This window comes from Dermacentor albipictus, chromosome 5, assembly GCF_038994185.2.
Source record: "Dermacentor albipictus isolate Rhodes 1998 colony chromosome 5, USDA_Dalb.pri_finalv2, whole genome shotgun sequence".
NCBI lineage: Eukaryota > Metazoa > Arthropoda > Arachnida > Ixodida > Ixodidae > Dermacentor > Dermacentor albipictus.
This window is the reverse complement of record NC_091825.1, coordinates 102805675-102822766: the sequence shown is the minus strand read 5'-3', so window position 1 is coordinate 102822766 and position 17092 is coordinate 102805675. Positions and strand designations below refer to the sequence as shown.

Genomic DNA, 17092 nt, shown 5'->3' with positions numbered 1-17092 from the left:
TTCCATAGTAGTTGAAAGAAAATAAGAAGAGAATGAAGTAACAAGTATGAAGTACATGGCATGAAGTCTATATCGTATCGTATATCACAAGTACATTTCGGAGCCCCTTAAATAGGCTCATTTACAATTGTATGGGCGGGATCTTGCTTGCGTCGATGACACGTGACAGGCACAGAGAGAAGGCCCCTTCCTTGTTGAAAGGGGAAGGGGAGGTTGTCGCACCCGCGGTGCCCCTCCCTGTTGAAAGGGGAAGGGGGGTCGTCGCCCCCACGGTGCACCTCCCTGTTGAAAGGGGAAGGGGAGGTCGTCGCACCCACGGTGCACCTCCCTGTTGAAACGGGAAGGGGATGACGTATGGCCCATGGCGTCAGGCCATACCTAACAGTATATGTAAAGCCACCTATGCTACCGCTACCGATGTGCTGGTTAACGGCTCTGCTATCTACGGAATTGCGCAATGAAACAACAAACGCCAGTTAAATATCCCCACCGTAACAAATAAACGCCATCAAGCGCATCGCACTTTAAATGAAGCGAATAACTTTCTAGAGGCGTTCGGCCATTCACTTACGTTGATAGTCATTGTTGATGGTTTCTCCACAACTTTTATTATTTTTACCAGAGCTTGGGCTGGAGGGGGGGGGGGCGATGCTACGTGTGTGTTTTTTTTTTGCGCAGTATTCAGTTACCAAAGTTTCGTGGGATGGGGCGGGGCTAAGTTGTTTACTGGTCTCACGTGATCGAAGAAATTGTTGCCTCACAAACGAAAAGAAAAAAAAAAGTGCCTGTTCTTTAAAAAGAAAAACATTTGACTGTTCGGGAATAACTCTTGCTCTCCCGTTTTCGCAAGCGTCGAGGTTAACTATTGCACAATATATTTTGGATTTTACACTTATTTTGAAGCCACGAGGTCTTTTAACGTGCACTGTGGGCAAAAGAGCATTCCTCCACTCACCTGCACCGGACGACAGCTGCTGCATGCAGTCGGGAGTCAAACTCGGGAAACTTCGCTCAGCAGCAAAAGCAACACAGCCATTGTGTCCCTTCGACGGACTGTATTATTTATTTATTTATTTATTTATTTATTTATTTATTTAGATTTGAGTCATGAAACACAAAATGCGGTGTCTCCGTCGCTAAAGGCGACGCCACTGGTCATCTGAACGAGCCCTCGGGGCCGCCGCACGTGCGGCACTATAACTACACTGTCATTTCCCTGCATAGTATATATGAAAAGAAAACATGTACCTTGTGCATAATTTACAACGAAATGTTCAAGTGACGCGAAAAAGAAGAAAAAAAGAGAACTGATAAATCAAAGCCAGTGAAGCTGTATCAGCGGGTTCCCACACCCGCTGATACATCTTCCCACACCCGCGATACACCGCTGTTATCAGCGGGTTCCAAATTAATTCGGACTTCCACACTACGGCGTGCCTCACAATCACATCGTGGTTTTGGCACATAAAACGCCAGAATTCAATTCAATTCTAGAAAGGGGAGGCGGTAAAGCGCGACGCGAGACAGAAACATTACGAATTAATGGCTAAAAAGCCGCGCAATGAAGTTGTCTATTTGAGCGAAATATGGTGCAAAGTAACCTTAATTTTATAAAATTGATAATTACATTTCAAAGCAAGAACTCAAGACTTCGATGCAAGTTGCGTTGCTGGCTTGATACAGAGCACGCCAGCGCACAGCGGCCTTCAGCGTCGAACGAAAACGGCTGCGAAATTCACCGGGCCCCCTAACAGCTTAGCTGTAAAATAAGCTTGGGTATAAGTAAAACCTCGTTATAACGACGTCGAAGAAGGAGCCAGAATTACTTCGCTATATCCATTACTTCGTTATATTCGTTACCGCATGTGCTGCACTATGAATCGATATGGGGATTTCACGGGGAATTTCACTTCGTTAAATCCATTATTTTGTTACAAACCGTTTCGTTCGAGGTTTGACTCTATTGGTAAATTCCGCCTCTACAATGCAAAAAAAAAATGTTCTCATATCATGAGAAGAGGCTTGACAAACCACGAAAGACACAAAAACAAATGGATGGTGACGCCTCCTTGAAGTTCCTGCACCTGCTCACCATGACGTCACGGTTTTTGACGGCGCCTGTTCGAGCACATTTAAGTTTCTATCGGTAAGTATAGACGACATTGTAATCTACAGGAGCCAAGGGCTGAACTTGGCAAGCTTCAAGAGTATCCACTGAGCCCTAAATGGCCTAATGGCGAAATCTCTGATGCCATAGTGACGTATCAGCACTGGAGTTTCGGCGCCAAATTAAAACAAAAGAAATGGAGCTTTGCCCTTCCTTTCCGGCACCAATAATCATCCTGTTACTGTGAAATTAACAAAAATATAGTTTTTAAGAAAGGGATTTGCACTTTTGAACTGATGTAGTGTTTGTTTTTAGTTTATATAAGCACAAGATGTTGTATATTTTACAGATTATGCAGAAATGGGCACAGAAGCAACAATACCAACAAGCATGTACATGGACACAATCGAAGATTAATAGAGGACTGACGCTTAAATTTAATGTGATGTTTACAATCGGGATGAATGAGGTCTGATGGAAACAGTCAACAAGGAAGGAATTCATTTATTAGAAACAATACCACGTGTACTAGGCAACACTTCGGGCACAACATCAAGAAGCCAACCGAGTTCCTACCAGAGTGCCATAATGGCGTCATCATTTTGTGCTGGGGCTGTGGTCACTGGATCAGTGCTTAATAGCTGAAGGTCATGATGGTAGAAACAGTTGCTTATGGTGCCCAGTGAGGCATCACACCAGGCACGGTTGAGCACTACAAGCTCCGCCCACAAAACCACAGTGCACCTACCCTCCGTGCCTCCGCTCTCTGAAAAATAGTTCCCGGCGGACACAGAGGTAGGAAGAAGGCTGAGAGAGCATGACGCCATGCACCTACCTTAGGCAAGCCAACCTCCTCCCTCACTGCCCCTCCTTTCCTTAGGGGCCCATCTGCCATCAACTCTTGGGAAATAGGCCCTCAGTGGTTGTATAACTTTTCAAGGCACAGTTTTGTTCCTGGTCACGATTTGGCCCTTGCTACTCGCTTTGCTGTACAGGCTACGCGCGCTCGACGGATATAAATTACCGCTTGTCTATCGCGTAGTAAGAACTTATTTTCCATCAGCTTTTCTTGGATATTTCTTTTATAACTAGACTTCAATATTACCACGTGACGCCCCCTTCTAGTCATTTTCCCATCCTCCATTCTGATGAACGTTGATACACAGTCGACTCCCATTAATTCGACCCTTGCGGGACTATAAGATTTGGTCGAATTAACACACCTTGGCAAAATTAACGAATTCTTGTCTTTTTCATTGCTGTAAGTACTCTGTCATCATTAGACAGCTTTAGTTTAGCCTACGCTATACCACTGCGTACGCTATAATATAGCGGGTCTGTTTGTACTGTATACTTACGTACTTTGTGAATTTTCTATGTGTTATCTGTGTGTGCAAGGCTGCATCTCATCGTCCTCCCAAGGAGGGTACTGGAACTGCAGATCTGGACTGCAATAACTCATATTCAGTGTTCATGTGCGTTTTTTTTTTTAATGGAGAAGCCAGAGATCATATTCTATTGTGTAAAGATGTATCACTAATCATGTCTGTTACAGTACTGACATGGGTTCTTTGACTCGTGACTTTTGTTGCGAGGAGAGCGAGTAGATCATTCTTTCCTTTCAAGGGAGAGGAGATGTGGTATCCGTAACTTCTGGTTTCGGTTGTGGGTCTTTACATCAGGGCGCCACTCAGCGCCAAACGCTGTAAGTGCCTCCTGTAAGTTGCCTCCTCAGAAATAAAGATTCATTCTTTGTCTGGTCCCCAACTGGAGCAGTCCGGCTCTTTTCTTGCGGCGCTGCAGGCCCCGGCCGTTTAGGCCTCATGCCGTAACCCTTCCGTCCGGCCACCCCGTCGGAGCTACAACAGTTACTGTGCATGCGCAGAACGCTAAACGACCCATAGCGTATAGCGTACGCATGCTATTTCTCAGATTTAGCGTTAGCATCTTTGCATGGTTTGTGCAGTTTGCGGGAAACATGGCGGCGGTCCTGGCTGCCCGCTTTGAATTGAATATGGCGTTGCTTTTGTAAAATTCACTCCGTTCGTAGCAAATGACTGTGTAAACGACTTTCGCTTAGTCTCAGACCACTTTGACGACAGAGTATTACGGAAAACCTTGAGGACCTTTAAAGATCGCTTCTCGTTCAAACGAGTCGAAGCCTAACAAAAGAAACGTTCGAGATGTCAACGTCACCTATTGCTCCAGTCGGGAGATAGCCCCCAACGACGGCATATGGCCTCTGAGATCCGAAGATATCGCAGGACGCCTAAAGCTGTAACAAACGTGCGCTGCTTAGCACACGCTATAGTTGCGTATGCTATAGTATAACTGTCTACTGACAGACTACTTCAATACAACCCTAGAGGTCCTTGTCGGTTAGTCACCCACAGATCTCAACACTGTCTTGCATTTTTAAAGCTTTTAGTGACTGCTACATTTATGAAGGGGCACCGATGAGGGATAAGCCGAAGTGGCATTCTTTCACGTTCGAACTAAATGAGATTTCTTCCATAGCATTTCCATAGCAATTCCTGACGATTGCTTGTCGGGACATTTTAGCGCAACAAGTCTAATTAACCAAGGTCGAACTAGCAGGGTTGCTATATCGAAACAATTTGGCCTCCCCTATATGTCACCAAAATAAGCTGACCTATTTGACTGGCGCATTTTTACAATTTCTCTAAGTTGGACAGTGGCATATCTGCCACTGCATTCTTATTAACTGTGCTTCTCTGCACATCTACTAGGTGTCCCAGCTAACGTGCAGCAAGTTTTTCTCCCTTTAAAGCGAAGTCTTCTGTGCAGGTTAAAGTAAATGCATGTTGATATCAGTCCCCTGAGGTAGGAAGGCTCTGGTATTTTTGTGCATTCTTATTGATATAACAATGAGCAATGATTAATTTTCAATTATTAGCTTCATGGTCACAATGTCACTGCAAAGTTTGCAGAGCACACACGAAAACATATCAACTTCAATTGTCCATCATGCATTTGCACAGTTCTCCTTTCCACCGCTAACACGGCACAGTGGCTATCCTTTAAATGAGGAAAGAAATTTGGCTCCACAAAAGGCATGGCATCACTAACAATTGAAAGTGATGTTTCAAATGTGCTCCATGAAACATGGTGTTTGCATTCTGGCCATAAATATGATTAAGGGGTTGGATAATATACACTACTAATTAATAAGGACACAAAAAATACTGGTGGCTTCTTTGGGAGGCTGCTAAAATACAGTTGGTTTAATCTGCACGGAAAGTTTCGATTTCCTTAGCCCTTTCCATGCCTTGGAAAAGCAGGGTGATCAAAGGGTTTCTGCTAGAAATAACCAAGGACGAGCTCAGCTCTCCAATAACACTGCATTTTCTAGCAATACCATGGATGAGCCCAGCTTTGTCTTAGTGCTTAGTCAAGCTTTTGATAAATGGCAGCACATAATCCACGGTACAGCACAGCAGAAGCGAATTTATTCTTTCTGAGGAGGTGCGCAATTGGGATTTTCAAAAATAATTTTGCCATTTTTGGTAAGAATTTAGGATAGTAGCACGGCACAAAAGGGGTTCAAAACTTCATTCATGTTAGCCGGGTCACTCTATGAAGCCAATGGACAATGAGCCAAGGAAACAGAAATTAGGATTAATTAATATAATTATTTTATACAATTTAATACCTAAAGAGCTATTTTCTCCAATGCGTTCCTTGCCTTCATAGTTGACTTTTTATAACTGTTACTATTAAAAATAAGGCCCGTACATTCGTACTATTCTTCTTCCTCCTTTTTCCTGTGTCTCTTTTGTTCACCAGTACATCTCTACTTTGTTGCTTCAGCGAGAGAACAACTAAGGACTACTGAGAATCTACAGCTTACTGTTTTCATAAAAGAACAACAGCAATAACCTTGTTACAGCAAGACATCAGGCTTACAATAGAATAACATTTTCTGTTTTACTGTAACGACAGAATTAAGGACAATGAACGGCAGTGCAGTAATCTGTCACTGCAACATGCATTTCTATTGCAAGAACAGCTGTAGTACATCCCAAAAGATGTCAAAAGTTTCGGTCATTGCAACAATTCTTCTGTTGCATCTTACAACTGGGGATCATTCAATAGCCATGGGAATCATGCATAGTATACATAAACTTTTCGATAATTTGGCATGGCATCATTCTGAGAGGACATGGGCTGCAGTCGTGTCATGTGCCTTCCTTGCAAAGTTTTCTTCGAATTCTTGTTCTGTCTTCACACATGATCGTGTCCCTCTATTTCTGAAATAGCTATGAGCAAGATAAATCGGATCTGCTGAGAGTGTCACTCAGCCTGTACAATATACGAACACCAACACTGATCTTTAGCATTTTTGGCATTTTTTAAAATATTTCCTTTTATGTTATGTTCAGAAAACAGCTAAACTAAAAGTTAAAATAACTGTCAGATAACCTTTAGTAAATTAGCTTCATCAGTGGAAGGAAATCTGCTGGAAGGCATTGCAGGAACTTGACGTAATAGTTCTGCGGAAACCCACAAGGTGGAGAGAAGTAATGAATAAAGGCAAAATCAGACATCCACCAGTTCGTAGCAATTGCTACAAAAGAAACCCAAACGCGTTTCTCAAAGAAAAGCCTCACAGGACGAATTTTTCTTCAACTGCGAGGATTTTCTTTCGAGGAACCCGTATGCGTTTCCTTTGTAGCAATTGCTATGAACGGGTGGAAGTCTGATTTTCCCTTTATTAAGCATTGCAGGAACCAGCCTACATTTATCATAGTAAAAGTATAGCAGGAATTGCAGTGGAGGGACACAGGCTGGAAAACACAGCAAGGTATGGCTGCCCAAAGTAGCACAGCTTGGGTTTGTAGCAAAGCTATTTCTTCTGCTTACTATGAGTGAACTTGGACATTGTTCTTGCCAACTTGCATGCAACTGAAGGAGCTTGTTGGTATTGATGCTGTGTTGTTGCAAAAATTGTAAATTGATGCGCATTCTTACTTTCACGAGTTTTTTCCACAAGGTCAAATTACCAGGCAGTTTAGGGCCGAGCATTTACTTAGAACAACAACTGAGCCACCCAGAAGCTATTGGTACTGTTAATACAGTCGACTTCCGTTATTTCAATCCTGACGGCACCGACTAAATTGATCGAGTTACCCGGCGGGTCGAATTAAACAAGAGAAGAAAAAGCACCAACACACTGCCGATTCATTTGGCAGCATTTTTTCGATTCTAACATGACCCCAAATCAAGTGTGCACCAACTTTCTACGAATACAAAGTAGAAAACTAATGCAGAAATGACATTAAAGTTCCTAAACAAAGCAGAAATATAATGTGCGCTGGTTCTTTAGCAAAGAATAATGGGAAAATGACACTATGTATTGCACAACGGCGGTCGGCTTCCTAAAGTCAGCTTCGCCGCACAATTTATTAAAAGTCGGCTTCGCCGCAATACAGTGTTATGCGGTAAAGCATAGATGACATGAATGCGGTTTTGGTAGTCTTTTATTGCACCTCGCAGGCAATATTCGGCAAAAATTTGAAAAAGGGTCGTGTAGAATCAGGTAAATATTGTAATCAGGCATTGTAAACTACGGTCACTGCTTTAAAATCTTCCTAGGGCAGGCCGAAAATAGACGTTTTCAACGCGATATGACGTGTGTTCAAAGCATTCACTATCCTTTAAGCTCCGCAGACATCGCCTCTTCCAACTACAAGTCAGCTGTTCGTAATTCCTCTGAATGGCGTATCTCCCCCGAGGCTTATGACATCTTTGGGGATGCGCGACTCTCACGCGTTCCCTGATATGTTGTTTTGTCGCATAGCTCCCGTCTCCTGTAATCCGGCTTCTCTGCGTGGCTTTACTGCGGCGGTCGGTATGCTTGCACTGTAGTACGAGAGATGACGCGAGTGTTGCTCTGCTGACGGCACCTAACGGCGGGGTCACTTGGGCGCAAAAAGGAAAAGGCTCTTCCTCTTTGGCTCGAGTTCGGCAAGCGGCGCGGACGTTCTGCGCGTGCGTCGATCCATGCTTCTGCGAGACCGTCTCGCGTGACCTACCCCGGAATGGACGAACACGATCGTTCGAACGCGCCACCGTTCGCGTGACCATACGCGCGAACGACCAGGCGTTGGTGTCCAGCATGGGGCGAACATATACGCTCGTTATCCGGTCGCGGTGAGTCGGACTTCCGCGATTTGTCACGCGCCCATCGGCATGTTTTGCGGATAGCAACTCGGCCGACAGGCATTAGTCAATGAAAGGTGCAATAAATGCCCATGTGATTGTTTGCACTACTGTGTTGTTCCTTTGTCCCAAGAGCACAGGTGAGAACCCTCACATCATGAAACTAAACTCATATGGGCGCCCTGTCATGATTATCTGAGCACCGGCGCATTCCTAATTACCCGGGAACGAAGTGGCCTGCTCCATCGCGCGAGATTTTACCGACGGCGCTCTTGGCCACGATGACCTGGCATCGGTGAGGGATCGGATATTCTCCTTCCGGGAGATCACTACCCACAATCACCTGAGCAGGAAGCTATAGTCTGCAGGCGACAAATCTTTAAGTAAGGGACAAGCAAGTCACTTGGCGGAGACTGCAAACGGGCACCTTCGCCAACTTAAAGCTATATTCCAGAATTAATCCTGGAGAATACTCTGAAGTCTGCCCCTGGTGCCACGACAGATGAGCGGACATTAATAATATGATATGGGCCTGCCCGGCCAACTCTCCACCATGAGGGCTCGCAATTTTAGATACCAATGATTGGGAGGCTGCTCTGCTCAGCTCGAACCCTGACCAACAACATTGGGTAGTGTAGTAGGCTGAGGAGGCTGCCAGGGCCTGTGGGTTCCTGGCCACTTAGTTACCTTTTGATACTTATGGCCAGTAAAGTTTTACAAACGAATGAACTAAAGGAGTTGCTACTAGGGTCACCATAGGGGTCAGGCACATACGTGCTGTGCTGACTGGTCAAGTTCGAATTATCCGGCAAAGGCCAATTTTAGGTTCAAAATAATGAAATTTCGGGCCCATAGAAATGCATGGCTGCCAATCGGGATGTTCAGCTGAGATCAATATAACCAAAAAAATCGAAATAACCAAAGTCGAATTAACAAAAGTTCACTGTACCAAATGTGTTAACATTGTAAGCAAAACTACGAGTTCCTACCAATTTATTTTTCAATATATTTAACAATTCTGCCATGTCGTAAAATGTGTATAAATATGTAGTATACAAGGCAGATTTTTCACTCAAACAAGGTTGTCTTTTAAGTTGATCGTGTAATTTTTCAGATAGATTTCTTATACATGACATTTCCCTCTACGGGCCATTCTTGGTCAACCTCAGGTTGCTTGTTTGGGTTCTTACTAGACAATCTGTTTGGTGGTCTAGATTAGCCAGGTCACCTCGGTTTGCAGCCATCATCTGTGGACTACCCTGACGTCACCTTCACGTGACACATCACAGAAAGCACTGGTTAGTAGGAGAAAGTGGTAATGACCTCCAACTCGCCTATTCAAGGAGTCGCAGAATCAGATCAGTTGGGAAGCTTACACCTTGGTCTCTATGGTGGCACAGCACAGAGATGGCACACCTAAGTCCAGCAAAGCCTGGACTGTAATGGTAGTAGACTTCTTGTTAACATGGCTATTTACTGGTGGGTGCAGTTTCGCTGTTGCGTCTAACAAGGAAGGGAGCCTTGTACCAAGCAACATGTCGTGTTTGTATGTGCATTCATGCTTATATGCATGCTGACATATGAATACGTGTCTTCTTGCAGGTGTTACAATAAGCCCACAGCTGACCAGTTAGCATGTAGACACCGATGACGAATCAATCAAATGGTGAGTAACTGCAACCAGAATTAATCAAACACATATTCCATTTATTGCTATATGTTCGCAATGCAGATCTTGCTTGTTCATCTGCGAACTGTGAGCAGGAACCACCAGCCTGTTCATTGAGGTTGTGTTGATGTTGTGGCACATCACTTGCGGTGCAGCTTTGGCAACTAGGTGGCAGTCAGATGAGGAGGTGGACGACAAAAGTTGCCAAGGCCACCCAGTGGCTGGCAAACTGTAACTCTGACCATTTTCCCAGGGTGTGCTGCATGCTGTAGCCCTGCGCAGCATCATAGAGACAGTGCTGATCTTAACATCGGCTTCTTGACAGTGATTGCTGGAGAGTGCGAATTTGTGAGTGATACAAGTTCAGCCTCTGTCATACTTAAACCTTTATTGGCGAGTCCTGCCTACAGGCAACATACCAGAAAAAACATCATTTTTTTCTTGTTGAGTTTCGGTAGTGGGTACGGAATTTCTGGCTAAAGGCATTCAGCTAACACTGAATGACAGGCAGCAAGCGTCATTTGTTGGTTTAAAGCATGAACACAGAACAGGGAAGAAGAAGTTTGGCGCGTGACTCGCTTTCTTTTTGAAAGCATGATCAGAGGAGACAGACCTATGCAAGATTTCTGGCTGCAGTGTTGTCACACACGGATGTAAGGCAAATGAAATGTATGCTTCTAGTTGTCTGCCTGATGTTTCACACCTATTGCAAAAAGCTTCTGCAAAATACTAAATAATACTAAAATACTAAATACTAAATAAGCCGGAGGCCCTTGGCACCTTGCCGCATGGCCAAGCAGAGCAATGAAGTAGGTGTGCGCTTAATGAGCGCATGCGCTTCGCACAAGTTAACACTTCCGAAATGCACGATGCAATGTGCATGCGCTTCTACAACGTGCATCCACGGACCACAATTATCCCACATCCAGGTGATCATTAATTCCACGTGCTAAAAACTTTGTTTTAAGACATTTCCTGCATCTTCAGTATTACTGCAAACACAACAGGCCTTGAATTTTTCAGCAAGTTTTGTCACACCTACAGATGCTAACTGAATGTCTTAACTCGCAAAAAGTACCCCAGGTAGGAAAGCATATTCAACAAAAATTCTTGAGCTGTGTACTTGGAAAAATGACTAGTCACTCAGAAAACTTGTTTGATCATTACTATCACACAATGTTGCTATCACACCAGGTGTCAGTGCACTGTACAAACCAGCCCTGCTGCAGAGAGTGCAATAAAGCTCACCTCTGTACTTTGGGCAACATCAAATGAAGCTGCAACTACAATGACCAGTTTGGCTTGTTGTAATTGGATTTGAACTTGTTGCTTTCACAGTCACTTTCAAAAGTCTCCGGTAGCTTGTGGCTTTCAGGCTCATTGGTGATTGAGCTGTTCAATCCTAGAAACGCTAGTCTGACGTATGTAGTTGGATTTGTGACTCCTGTAGCATTATGCAATTAAATTGCCATGTGGACTGGACTGCAGTGTTAGTTCGCATTCCTAGATCCCAACTGAAAGGAGAATAGCAGCCTGAAAGGTCTTGCCATTTTTGGTTAGCACTAAGGTCTGCTGCAGCCAATGACGATGACCAATTTTTGGTAACTTTTCCGAGTGTTCCTTTAACAAATTGGGCTATCTCCTAAAACAGCCCAATATATAATACGGTTTCGTTCTTTCTATTGAAACAAGCTTGATTTTAGCAAATATTATTGAAACAAACATTCCAGTTGTTTATCTATCACTCAACTGAGCTGCTATTTTGGCACGATTATTGAGATTGCACTCTCACCATTTCCTGCAATGGCAGAGCACACCTCCACTCTTGGTCTTCAAGCAAGGGAAGCTACCAAAGATTAGGATGTTTTCAATCTTTCATGTTGAGAATGATGCAATGATACTGTCATGCGTCCATACCACTTCTTTCATTCTATTCTTTCACCTACTCGATGAATTCAGTAAATTTCCCAGCACAATTAAAAGATAAGCAGGACACCCCACCTGCTCTTGCAAGGGTTCACTGTCAAACATGAGTCCAAGGTAGGCCAGGTGGAATGCCGCTAGTAGGCCCAGGGCCAGGTTGGCACTCCGAACACCCCACTGGTCAGCCTGCAAATTATTTTATTCATTTATTTGAACATACTATCAGCCCTTTACAGAGCCAAGATAGGAATGAGTACAATAACGTATTACATGCTATACAACAATAAACACTAAACACACAGCAGTGCATATGATCAGGTATACACAACCAATATTAAGAACAATTCATGACACTTAGTGCATCAGCTTGTGGTACTTAGTACACCACTATAGGGTAACAAAAACTGAAATCACGCACAACTAAGAAGAGTATTGTTGAAGTTGGGCCCGAAACTGCTCGTAGTCTGTCGCACTTACCACTCTCTCCAGCAGTTTATTCCATTTTCTTGCAGTTTGCGAAAAGTAAGAATATTTAGTACAAAACCGACGAGGCTCTGGCACCTCGCAGCAGCGGGACTCTCACCGCATAATCTAAGCGATTACACTGCTTGGACGCAGGGACCACATTATCGATCCCTCTTGGACTACATTAGGTCAGCAAATCTTTTTTCATTCATTTCATCATCCTTATTCACCGCCATCCCATACCCCTGTATGCCCTGAGGCATTTACACTCGCATTAAAAAAAAAAATAGTACAAACCTTAGAAATCTACCTTCTTTCACGTACTTTGAATGTTTGTTCCTTACTACCCGTGACATTGTCTCAGTTATGTAGAGTTCCTTGTTTACCAGTACCATATGATTCATAATGCTGTAAAAAAGGCTCAGCCTTTTTTGTTTCCTTCGCATCTTAAGTAAAGGAAGGTTTGCCTTTTCATAAAGCAGTGACACCGAGTCTTGTCTTCGATGTTTGGAAAAAACGAAGCGCAACGTTGCACACCTTATAATTTTAGTGCGTTATTTTGGTCGTACGGATTCCAGACTTCGCTGCATATTCCATTATAGGACGAACTAGCATGTTGTATACGATAAGCTTGGATTCTGCGGATGCTTGTTTGAAAGTCCGTCGAGTAAATCCTAATCTTTGATTTGCCTTGCCTACTATATTGCCAATGTGGGCAGTCCAACTCATATTTGCAGTCAAAGTTACGCCCAAGTACTTGTATTTGGTCACTCGAGTTACTGGGGTACCCGATAGGGAGTAGTTGAACTGTAAAGGGGCGTGTTTGTGCAATATTGTCATGCATACAGTTTTATCCAAGTTCAGTGACATTTGCCATTTCCTACACCATTCATGTATTTGATCTAAGTAAGAATTAAGTTGAAGTTGGTCAGCTGCAGAGGTTACCTCAGTGAAAATAACGCAATCATCTGCAAATAATTTCACTTGAATCAATGGGTCTGCTATCAGGTCATTGATATATATTAGGAAGAGCAGGGGTCCCAGCACAGAGCCCTGTGGCACTCCGGAGACTACCTCACATATTGTAGACTGGCTTTCTTTAACACTAATGAACTGTTGAAATGATGGTTGCTGCAGTCAAGGTGACTGTGCGCTAGAGCTAATGCTGCTTTCCATCTTCTTTAAGGTTTAACTTAAGGGAATTTTTCTGAAACAAGACACTGCTATATCACATGGCTGAATTCTGATAGAGATGGTTGACCCCAAATGTGCCAAGCGGCACTAGATGCATCTGAAAAAGTAATCTGTAGCTCATAAAGGTTCCTGAAATACTATAGCAAAGAACTCTAGGAGGCAATTATACTGCATTCTACAGCAGGACATTTTGTAAACACCGTTGCTGTGTAAACACTGAAATTAGAACATGGACTTTCAATTCATGTGACACTTACTGCTTCAATGAGTTTACACACAGTAGTTATGGTCTGTGAAGTCAAATGTATAAGAATCGCCTTGACACCAATGCTTTACCACGCGTGACTGTTCTGCTGAGTGATCCTATTTTTGTTGTTACTGTAGTACAGTTAAAGCTCAATATTGTCGCGATGCGCGATGACGGATGTGTCCATAACACAAAGAAATGCTGAGTCTTCTTCTTCGGGCAGAGCAGGTGACTCTATCAGCGAACAGTAATTAGCCTCTGTACGCGAGAGTGTTCTACTTGCATGGCAAGCACTCTTTCTGTGTCGTCTTGCCGCTGCACAAGAACAGCTCCCAAGCCAACATTGCTGGCATCAGTGTGGAGCAACGTAGGAGCGGTCTCATCAAAGTGAGCAAGCACTGGAGGTGTCTGGAGACGTTGCCGCAAGTCATTGAATGCACCTTGCTCTTCGTCGCCCCATACAAAAGCAACGTCGTGTCTCGTCAGGTGAGTTAACGGCGATGCAATGCGCACAATGTCTGCAATAAACCGCCGGTAATAGGCACACAGGCCGAGGAAGCGAGCTTTTTCATTGAGCACGGGGCGTTGCGACACGGCGCGCCCACCGTCGTAATAACAGACTGAGGAACCGCATTTATGGCTGCACTTTTAGACCATGTCTTGGCACTAAGTGGAACGGCCTATCGAAAGTCATCCGAAAGCCATCCACAAACCAATGGGTTAAAAGAGCGCCTAAACAAAACCATTGAAGACATGCTCTCCATGTACATGGATGTTGAACAGAAAAATTGGGACGACATCCTACCTTACATCACTTTTGCACAGAAACAAGGCCACAGATCTTAACACAGCGAAACAAGAGACGATACGCATGACTCCGTTCACCCTTGTTCACGGACGGGACGTACGAACGATGTTGGATGCAATGCTTCCACACGACTTTGACGACACTGATACGGACGCCAATGTGTTTACGCAACGCGCAGAAGAAGCTCGGCAGCTTACTTGCTTGCGGATCTGCCAGCAGCAAGACTACGACGCAGGCCGCTACAATCTTCACCGTAGAATAGTTACCTATGAAGTCGGCAACAGAGTGTGGGTTTGGACATCCATACGGAAACAAGGCCTTTCCGAGAAACAATTAAAGCTATACTTCGGACCATATCGGGTATTGCGGCGACTCAGTGATGTCACCTACGAGGCCGTTCCCGACAATCCCAACTGTACGCGGCGCCGCACACACCGTCCTGAACTTGTGCACGCAGTCTGCATGAAGCCGTATGTGAGCGAATGACTATGCTAGCAGCCTTTACTTCCACAAGTGACATTTCTTGTCTAGCATCGAGACAATGCTCTCATAGGGAGGGACAAATGACGCATGTATTCTATGCAGACGATGACACCGACGATGGGAGCACTAACGGACTCCGCCTAGTGGGTCAGAGTGAGATTGGGTGATGATGAAGATGACGTGTCTCTGCTCTGTTTGTTTTTAAACAGATTGTCCTGTTCGTGAAGAATGCCTCCCTGTGTTCTGTCCGCGTTGTACCGCGACAGTATAAAAAACTTCAATATAATGAGATTCTAGGTAGAATGAAGTATTTAACCTTCTCTAACTTCTTGTCCATAGAACACCATGTATTTTGAACCTCAATGCTATAGCAAAGTGTGTTTATGATAGGACAGGATAGGAATAAACTTTATTTGTCCAACGGTTACTGCTGCTGGTGCTCGGGGCTAGGCTGCCAGGGGTCTATCGCCCGAGGAAAATCTTCCGAGATCCTCGGCAATGGTCTTAGCCCGCTGGACGGCCCACTCCTGGTCTTTGGGTACCTCACTGAGGAGGGGGGTTTGCCATCTCTCAATGAGGCACTTCAGAGGGTCCTGCTGTTGTCTTCCCCTTTCCTCTTGGTCCTTCTTCCTCATGGCGTTCACATTCCCAAAGCATATGGGCCATATCGACCCGTTCCTGCTCGCACCACGGACAGCTGGGCGACGAGTGCAGCACGGGCTACAGGCGATGCAGATGGTAGGGGTTGCTGAAAGTGCCTGTCTGCAGCTGTCTCAGGTCGACCGCCTGGGACCTGTCCAGCCGCCCATGGGGTTGCGGATATTTCCTTCGTTACTTCCTGTAGTGACCTAGCACCTCTCGGTACATCGCCAGAATCTCGTCGACATCATGGTTGGCATCCCCGTGGTCCCAGCTCTGTCTACCGCGATCTGGGTTGTGTTGGTAATGACAGCGGCGGCGCCGGACAGGGTGGTTGCCGCCGTCACTGTCACTCCTCCGCTGGGGTCCCGCACAGTAACGGCAGCGACAGGCGTCACGGCGGGTACACTGCCGCGCGACGAGGTGGCCGCGCTCGTTGTGGTTGGGCGGGGTGTCGGTGTGTCTTCAGCCGTTAGCATTGTTGTTGTCGTTGTTGTTGTGGCTGTTGTTGTTGTTAGTGCCAAGCTCACCAACGTGTGCGGGGAACCACTTGAGGGACTTGTTGGTAATTGTGCCGGACCCGAAGTGTTCGACCCTGGCGTTGAGCATGCGCACCACATCCGCGGACACCCAACCTTTGGTGTAGTTTTGAATCGCTGATTTGGAGTCGCTAATGATATCCTCCGCACCTCCGTGGAGTACCACGAGGGCTATGGCCATCTCCTCTGCTGCTTCGGCCGACGGCAGCCTCGCTGATGTCGTGACTCGGATCCTTCCCTTCGTATCTACGACTGCCATGGAGAAGGTGGGCACTGCCGCTGTGTTTATACACAATTTCAACATAACAAATGTTTATTGCCATCACAAAGGAATGCCAAAACAATATATGGAAACTCCCGCAGATGCAGATGGTCGAATGGTTGAATTACATGCAGCTGCTTGCAAATCCATCTCTCAAATCGTGCACTGCACAACCGCACTGGAGTGGAGCAGCATCATGTTCAGCATAAAGTCCAAGTGTGATAAGAGCTTATTTCGTCTTGTGCGCTGTATGCTTAAAGGGACACTAAAGCAAAACAATAAATCAGTTTAGACTAATGAAGCATTGTTTCAGAACCCTGCAGGCAGTCATTGCAAAAAGATAGTTTGATTATTAGAAGAAAAAATGAAGGTCCAAGTATCAGTATTTGAATTTCGCGCCGAAACCTCACTGCCTGTACGTCAGCGTGACGTCAGGGATTCCAAAGTATGTTTTCGCATTTGGGCAGCGTTGGCTGAGTAAAGGTTACTGAAACTTGCCATGTTTAATATTTGGTTCCTTTAGAACACCATGTAGTCAATCTTTACCGCTATATATAATTAGCAGGCCCTAGA

General features: G+C 44.9%; 1 protein-coding gene across 1 annotated transcript in view; it reads right to left on the bottom strand.

Annotated features, from left to right (window-relative positions):
• Window positions 1-9976: 9976 nt before the first annotated feature.
• Window positions 9977-17092, bottom strand: part of por (Protein-serine O-palmitoleoyltransferase por) — a 31307-nt gene continuing 24191 nt past the window's right edge. Inside the window, exons 11-12 of the mRNA XM_065437086.2 lie at window positions 11961-12068; window positions 9977-10233 (exon numbers count right to left, since the gene is read on the bottom strand). Coding sequence (XP_065293158.1) covers window positions 10135-10233; window positions 11961-12068 — 207 coding nt within the window. The 3' untranslated portion in view covers window positions 9977-10134. The remainder of the gene's footprint in view (window positions 10234-11960; window positions 12069-17092) is intronic.